Source organism: Gossypium hirsutum, chromosome A11, assembly GCF_007990345.1.
Source record: "Gossypium hirsutum isolate 1008001.06 chromosome A11, Gossypium_hirsutum_v2.1, whole genome shotgun sequence".
NCBI classification, from domain to species: Eukaryota; Viridiplantae; Streptophyta; class Magnoliopsida; order Malvales; family Malvaceae; genus Gossypium; species Gossypium hirsutum.
Genome location: NC_053434.1, coordinates 9,698,849 through 9,707,740, shown reverse-complemented (window position 1 = coordinate 9,707,740; position 8,892 = coordinate 9,698,849). Strand labels below are relative to the sequence as shown.

General features: G+C 33.5%; 1 protein-coding gene across 11 annotated transcripts; it reads right to left on the bottom strand.

Moving 5' to 3' along the window:
* Positions 1-345: 345 nt before the first annotated feature.
* LOC107909800 (uncharacterized) lies at positions 346-8,353 on the bottom strand. Of its 11 annotated transcripts, XR_005904821.1 has the most exons (11): positions 7,828-8,353; positions 6,866-6,998; positions 6,490-6,645; positions 6,265-6,370; positions 5,840-6,022; positions 4,896-5,055; positions 4,087-4,412; positions 3,733-3,822; positions 2,730-2,803; positions 1,721-1,848; positions 346-724 (listed from the first exon to the last, which is right to left on the bottom strand). XR_005904821.1 is itself a non-coding variant. In XM_016837457.2 (10 exons), the coding sequence occupies exons 2-9, from the start codon at positions 6,878-6,880 to the stop codon at positions 2,736-2,738; spliced, it is 1,104 nt and encodes a 367-aa protein (XP_016692946.2). In that variant the 5' UTR covers positions 6,881-6,998; positions 7,828-8,353; the 3' UTR covers positions 346-724; positions 2,730-2,735. The 11 variants fall into 11 exon arrangements, 10 of the variants coding, with proteins under 10 accessions (XP_016692946.2, XP_040936926.1, XP_016692945.2 ...); XM_016837457.2 differs by lacking the exon at positions 1,721-1,848; XM_041080992.1 differs by lacking the exon at positions 1,721-1,848 and having other exon boundaries at positions 4,087-4,397.
* Positions 8,354-8,892: the final 539 nt, after the last annotated feature.

Here is an 8,892-nt window from a genome sequence, read left to right as displayed (position 1 = left end):
AAGCTGTACCCAGGCAACTTGGAAGTCTTGCCAAACTCCGCTATCTATGAGAAGTTTTTCAGTACTGAATTGGAATCGAAAATATGGGCTTGGATCCATATGTCAACAAAAGCAAGCTGGCCCTCATTACTTAAGTTTGTTGATGGTAATCTGTTGTTAGATTAGTGAAAGATGAAAGCCAATTTCCTCTACTAAGGCTTCATGGCAGGTCTAATTATAGTTTTAGTCCCTAAAGTTTAGGATTTAATTTCTCTATCTTCATTTGATATATTTTGGTAGTTCGAAATTATTAACCGGTTGATAAAAAAAAATTACTCTTATTGGATCACACAATCAGAGAAGATGTAACCAACAATAAATTTACTATATTATTATTTAGAGGATTGAACTGAATGGTGACAGTACATGTCAATATTTGCTTGGTTTTATGAACCAGCAAGGTTTGATAATGTTGTGGTTTTAAAAACATTTATAAAAATGGCTCAATGTTTTCCATTCTCTGAACAAACTTGTCACACAAGCGGTATCTTAGTGCCGCCTTGATCGCCCGTAATTAATCATGTTGGAACACCCTTGCTTTTTGGCTGCTGCCGCCCTTAATTTGTTTAAGGACCGATTGTTGATGATTATTCAATACGTAATACAGGTGTTCAAGACAAGTGAGGAAATAGTGATTGAGGCCACCAATAAGGGGAATATTGCTCGTTCATTAATGTCTCCTCCCCTGCAGGGAGAAAAACAGAATAGGATGGGTGAGTGTTTGTAGATACAAGATTTGGGTTTGAGGGTCTTGGGAGGGTGGAAATTGCATGATTGAGGAGTCTCGAAAGTGTGGTCAAAAGGATGAATAAACTTTTTAACTTCTTGGAGAAGGAGATAGATCTCCGACAACTCCATGAGGTCAACAAAGATGGGGTTTTCCCGTAAAGAGATTTTTATTCTTATACCTTCAAAAATGTAAATAAAAGAGATGTTTGGTAAACCCACCTTAAGGTGACTAAGAGATAAGATATTTATGTATGGCATTGTTACTTATGTCTCTTTATATGCTGAAAAATAACATTCCTTTTGCAATGTGTCTGCTGGGGATGAGCTAACCTAAGATGAGAGGCAGATACTTCTTATTGCTAATACCAGTGTGTCTGCTGGGGAATGGGGATGAGCTAACCTAAGATTTCATTGTGGATTCCTCTTTTCTCACTCCTAGTTGGGTTGATATAAATATGCATGTCTGAAAGATACGACTATTTGTTTAATTCGGATGAGTGCGATGAATTTAGAATTCCTTGCCTATGTAAAGCTCCCAAATGTTGAAAATATATGAATTAAGGTTGATACTCTATACTCCCATTTATTTATAGAAGAAGCACTAGAAAGCTATTAACTAAAACAAGCGAGAAATCTCAACATCCACCATAGGGCATGTAATTCTTTCGTTTTTACCTCGTGATTTTTTTAAAGAAAATATATATTATACTTTCTGATTCTCTTTCAAAATTCACCTTTTTACCTTATTTGGAATTGCTCATTTTTAGTTCCAACATTTAATCATTTTCCAATAACCTGAATACATGGCTTCATCTCTATTAACACATCAATGTTTTTAATGATTGGACAATTACATGTTGGAATACTGATATGTCACATAATTTTAATTAAATAACATTAAAAGAAAACCAAAGAAACCTTCGACGGAAAAGAGAATAAAAAAAGAACTTACTTCTGCATACGGTAACCGATTAAAACCCTTTCAATCAACCCATCAATTTTCTGTCAGTGTTGGTTTTTTTAGTTGCATGAACGACATTCTCTTCTCTTCTCTACTCTACTCTACTGCAATCCCTATTACTGGGTTATCAAAAAGAGAAATTTCTTTGAAAATTAAAACATAATTTAGTAAAGAAACATGGAACAGGTGTAACCCCAGAAGTTTTAAATTACATGAATTGGATGAAATTTGAAGGTAAAAGTGTCTAACCTTCAGTGATTTTAGAAATGGGTATTTGATTAGACGTTCCCATGAAATTAAATTTGACGGAAATTATTCAACTTCTTTATCAAAAACAAGCAAACAAGATACTATAGATGAAGCATAGACAGAAATAAAGCAAAAGAAAAGGTTGAAAACTTACGAAAAAGACAGCATTTGGGGTTTTTTTTTAAATTAGGGGTTTTATTTGATTTTTTTTACCAATGTTATTTAATTGAAATTACGTGAAATCTCAACTGTTGAATAAACCTCTGGTCACTAAAAAAAATATTAGATGCAATGATAAAATATATCGCACTCTTAAGAAGGGAATGTAAGTTCAAACCTTTAATTTATTAAAAATCACAAAAAGTGTTAAGCTTGAGAAAAAAAAATTGAATAATCCTAATTCATTCCATTTTCAGAACGGAAGCTCAATCATTTGCCTCATCACAAAGTCAAGTAGGATGGGAAAATATCGCAGTGATTTCCTCATCATACATAGAAACAAAAGATTACCAACAAATGGTCCTCAGATTCTTCAAATAACAATAAGGTCTCATACCCACAATCTGAAAAGTTACAACTAAGCAGTTGGCTACTTCCCTGTTTTCTCGACTGCTATTTGATTGATCACAAGTTAAAAATTACACTGCTTAGATGTTGAAATATGTTAACAATTCAAATTTCAAAATGCCTACTAAATAGATGTCAAATCTTGTTCTTATTCCTAACAATTTCAAGAAGGGACGTTACTAACCTTTATCTAGGATTTATCTTCATCAGACGGAGAGCACGGCTGTTCGGGGACAGAATCAACAAAAAATTCCTCCACTGAAACAAGTTAAATACATCAGTGAATTATCAAACCCACATTAACATACCGAGTAAATCCCAATGGGGAAATGTCAGCAACCAAAGTTTTTCAAAATGTAACATTGATGCCATTTTGTGGATTTGGCCACCTATTACTAGAATTCCAAACCCTTGACATGAATATCAATTCAAGGGATAAATCCCAACATTTCACAAACTTTAATTGAATTTGCAACATGATATGGAACACCGATTTAATGCAATTGTATACATGAATTCAAGGGATAAATCCCAACATTTCACTAACTTTAATTGAATTTGCAACATGATATGGAACACCGATTTAATGCAATTATATACAAAAATTTCATTCAATTATACTTATGAAACTATAAAGGGAAAGGCCTCAAACACTCGTTCAGTAATGAATGCCTCGATATTCTTTTTTTTTTTTAATTTTCACTAAGAGCAAGATGAAGCATTATTAAACAAAGAAATTAGAAAGCATTATTATATAAATTTAAACCTGAACAGACACCAACACATTTAAATAAATAAATTTTCAATTATTTTCATTTTAAATAAATATAATTGTTTGTGTAAGCAATAATTAAACACATATACGAGCCATGTAGATAATATTGTTGATGGTAGGTGAAAATTGATCAAATCAAAGCCTCGTGCATACGGTAGCACTTGCACCAATCAAAGTATCCTTATTGCATTGCCCATTAGATTCATGTTCATGTATAATTTTGAGATTTAACTAACTCAACCATTACTGAGTGCACGAAAGGTCTGGTAAAATCCTACCGATGTCAGTTAAAGCATCCCACTTCAGTTAATACATCAAATCAGCATCATAATGTTTTGATCTAAGCTACATCAACATCCTCTAATGATTCAAAATAGACATCAAGGTAAACATTAGCATGCAACCTTATTACCTATATTCTCTTGCTCCGAAGAATCAAGCAAAATTTCTGAATCAGAGGGAAGAAAAGGAGAACCAGGGTAATTCCCAAGGGCACCTAGATCTGTAACGATTCCACTTTGTGAGAACAAGATCAATTAAGAAACACATCAAATAGAATAAACACGGTTGATTCCTGGAGTGATGGTTCCCAAGGAGAACCATAAAGCATGCACAAATTATTAAGAGCAAAAAACAATTACAAAAGCACAAGTCTTCAGATATATGTGTGTGTGTGTGTGTGTGTGTAAGAGAGAGAGATGATAAACAATTTAAATACAAAATTTTAACTGGATATCTTAGCATAGGCATCATAGCCACAGCTTACCTCCCAAGTTTGACAAGTCTGCAGTCAGATCTGTGAGACTGAAATTCCACTGAATCTGATCAAGTGGTCTAAAGGAATCTCTAGAATTCCCAGTTTCATTATCCTGTCCCAGCTGCAATCCTACTGAACTTGCCACATCTGTTGTGAAGGCTGAATCAAGTGCCGATGTGTCTACTCCCATCCCTGACATATCTGATGCACTGAAGGGAAAACTCCCACTGGATGCTACTGATGTACAGCTCAAAGGCATCTCTGACATGGATGACATGGCAGTGGTTGGTGGAACTGCAGGTATTACATCACTGGCATTGCTGTCCATCACCATGCTAGAATAAGAAAATTAGTCATCATTAAAATAATCATTAAACATAATTTTGGTTTATAAAATTACGAAAATCTAGAAATTACGTGACAAGGAATTAATATCTAAACATTTAAGAATGCAGTAGCAGTAAAAGTTATTCATGAAGCTAACATAAAACAGTTCAGGATTACAGTTTAATAGAACAGATTTGGTGCAATATAACCTTAATTCAATCATGCATATTTTGCAAATTTGATCAAGTAGTTCCTGAACATCTCAAACAGAAAAAGGCTAAAGAAAGAACACATAATAATCAAATCATAAATTTCATTTTCTTTTTTAAAGATCAAATCATAAATTATGCAAGTTATTTTTAAAGAAGCTGCATAATTTATAATATGAGATCATGAAAGTAAACACCTTCACATTTACCACCAAGTAAATATTTGTATATCTAGTAGCCAATTAATAGTGTAGATAAAAAAAAAGACTGTTAAGTTCTCACTCATTCCCAGAATTCATCCGCATAGGTTGAAAGTTGCTGGTAGCAGGGACTCCGTTGACAACATGACAGCTTGATATACCCATGGAGTCCATATGAGGTTGCCCTGCAGCTGGAAATTGAGGTTGTTGCAGCACAGGGTATCCCATTGGTAAATTGTTAACTGCACTGCAAAAAATGGCGTTGAATAACCACAACAGTGACATAAAGCATGACCAAATAATCAGAACTCCTACAATCATTGTTACTTTGACTCTCTTCATTGAGGTACCAGTGTCAGGCACAAAATCGGACATGGATGCGAGGATATGACCCCCAAAAGATCCTCCAAATACATAGAAAAACTTGGAAAAAAAAATTAAACATACACAAATACAACACACCTTATCCAGGAAAGATAGCTTCTAATAAATTTTCTGCCTCAAAACATATTTCGAGACAGATCCCAAATGAAATTTGTGATAAGGTTTTAGTTATCCATCCCTCTCACAGTTGTTTCTCTTCTTCCAGTTGAGAAAAGAACTGAAACTTGCTATGTTGAAAACAGTCAAGCAAACAGCTAACAGACCCCATATCAAGTAAGAAGTTACAAACCACGATTAAAAATATTTGAAACATGGGGAACCCTGTCAAAAGTGTAACACTGGATCCTTTTCCTTATGTTGTAAATTTGAAAAGGGGAATGTGATCACTAGTTTCGAAATTGTCAGTATCAAGTGAAAACCACAATACAGTCCCAGAAATTTTGTCATGTCTAAAGAAAATCCTATAGCAATACTGATACTCTTTAAATTTACTAACCATCTATGGCTATTCCAAGCCAATCTTGATTCTATGATTCAGTAAGTAAGACCAGCAGCACCATGTCTAACTTAAAATCGTGATCACTTTAGAATATAACTAAAATAATCAAGGCTTGCATCCATTTTTATTTAGTCAGAACCTACCGGGCATGGGATGGATCCCATTTTGTATTGGAGCCATAGGAACCTTTGGAGGCACAGGATATTTCATCATGTGATATTGATGCTCAAGCAAATGGTTGAATAAAAGGATTTGCTTCTTTAACTTCAGCCTTATATAATAAGCCCTGAAAAAGTCAGCATTTTCCTCTTCCAGCTTCTGCCATACTGAATAAACAAGAATAGCAAAGAGAAGAGAGTGAGGATCCCAACTCTAACACAGTTGAACAAGAAACATACTTGATTGGTGGGTTAAACTTCACAAGTTCAAAGATATTATTAAAGCAGACTGGTTTTCATTTCCCTTTTATGACATCTACTTTATCACATGCATATACAATGCACTCTATTGAAACTCCAGATAACAGAAACACATATTTGGACTAACAAAACAATTTCAGGAAGCATACCTAAAGTTGTGAATCCAGGGTCTATCCTCGCTCGAGTCAAGAGGGTTTTGACAACCTCATCTCTGTTCATATAGAGTTGTAAACATCGTTCAATTAAATTCTGGACCTGGACAACCAGTTTATATAAACTGTGAATCGCTAACTTAAAAAGCAGATAGATAGAAGTCCCTTGACCAAAAAGAAAAGGGGATAAATGAGTGACATATAAAAGGAACAGGTTCTTACAAGTTCTATATCTTGGCGTGAAACTTTTTTGCCATCATTGCTTGAAGTAGATAAAGAGCCAGAATCTGCTAAGGGGCCATCTGCTATTTGACTGTTTTGTGGTTCTGTTTTTGGTTCATGTGAAGCTTGAGTTGAGGGTTTTTTATCTTGTGTGCTCTGTAATCAAATAAAAGCAATCATCAAGGTAGTGTAAAGGAAGAAATGATAAGAAAGTTCAAGCCAAAAAACAAACAACAAGCCAGTAAAGAATGAACAGTTATTTTATATGTTAACTTGGGAGTAATGACCACTTGCAACTTGACACAGTGGCTACTTAGCTGACACCAAAGAGAGCAATTATATATACATATAATTACTTATTAAAAGAGGGAAACACCTGTATGTTCTTCATTACTACTAAAAGCCAACTGCCTGCATCTATTTGCTCAGCGCAGAGCCTCACACTCTCCACCGAAGGTCACATAATTCACCAACATCAAATGCTAGCATCTGACAGTATCATATCCTACCTGGGAACAAATTTACAAACAGAAGGCTGTGAGCCAAGCGCCATAGAGAGAAGAACGGCTCTTGATTAAATGTTTTAAGTATAAATCAAGCTTTAGCAGAGAAAAGCCAAAACTTATGTTAAAAAATGGAACAGGAATATACCCCATTGGGCACTTACTGGCTTTAGAATCTTTTACCAAAACAAAGAAATATACCATGTTTAGCTATTCACAAGTTCTCCAACTAAGTTCCCAACATTAAACAAGTTCATCTATTCTCAAATCCAAGCAATCACGTTGATCAAATCAATTGTTATATTACATAAGAATTAATTCCAAAAGCATCTTACTAACTACTTCCAAACCACAAAGCAAAGACACCAAAAATGAAAAGAACCAATCAGGTTTTCATTACTTAAGTATCATTATTAATAATTAAAACTCTTTGCTTCTTCTTGATTTTTCTCGCGATTCTCGAATGCAAAGTATGCAACAAGCAGAATCAATTCCACATTTTACTAAAACAAGAAAAGGGATTTCAGCCTTTAATATAATCAAACAGATCTAAGAATAATTACATAAACTGAGCAAAGCTGGAATCTGCACATTCAATCTATTTGATTATTCTAAGAAGAAAGGCCTTGCTGGATATCAATTTGAAAGTACTTCACAGCATTTTCAAATCAAACCTTCCTTTTAGCTAACAAATAGCTAGTAAAATACAGTCAATTTCAGCAAATAAAGCAAAATCTCTGGAAATTTTAATGGCAATAAACTACAATTAACAAGTATAATTATGAAGACAAACCAGAAATTTTAATTTAGCAGAAGCTGTAGGACTAAAATTTACCTTACAACCAAAGTTGCCAACTCTTGAAAACACGGCAAAACAAAGAAAATCAAATTTTTTATTTCAACAAACTCAGAGATCCAATTGACGATTTAAGAAATACAGAAGGAAAAAAAACTTTGCAAAAATTTACTGTATAAGTTGAGAAGAGTTACATAAACAGTAACTTTAAGGATTATAAAAGAGAATATTCTCGATTGAAACTGAAATGTAAAGATATTTACAGAAAAATAAAATGAAAAAAATGAAGAATTCTCTTTTTAAATTTATAAAAATAATAATACTAATAAAGGCTGGCGAAGAAGTGAAGTTCTAAGGAAGATTTGAGTGGAGATTTTTAGGGTTTATCATGACTATTATGATTATTGTTAGTGAACTGATGATGAGAGCTAAAGCGGAACGGAGAAAAAAGCAGAGAAAAACCAGAGGGAAATAAAAATGGGGGGAATCTCACCCAACTTTGGCATTTTATAGTTTTGATTTTTCTGATATCAAATTTGAGAGAAAAATCAGAAAATGACGGTTGGGACAAAAATAAAAAAAGGAAAATTTACTTATTTATAGGATTTGGTGAAAAAAAAGGGTAACTTTTGAAATTCTGACACGGCTTCAACGGCTCAAGCCTCGGCTTAGGCAGTAATCACGGTTCACGAGGCTGCCGTGATATAAGTATCTGAACCACAAACCCTTCTTTTTTGTTTTCTTTTTAGTGATTGTAAAATGTTTTAGCTCTTTTGTTTTTCGTTGTTTACCTATCTTCCTTTAACTAATTCCAACTTAAAACTTTGAAGTAAATATAATTTCTTTCAATTATGAAATGAATTTTATGACATTAAAAATAAAGCTTTTTTATGTAAATTTGTACTCATTATTTATGTACTTTTGGTGATAGAGTGGGATAATGATTGTTGTTGTTTTATAGAATTAAAATCTCTTATAAGATAAGTAATAGTGTGTTTAAATGGACGGTGTGTTTATCTGTAATCAGTATAAAAATAATGGTGATAATGAAATTAAATACTATAACGATATTATAATGTGAGACAAAAAATGAGATAAACACAT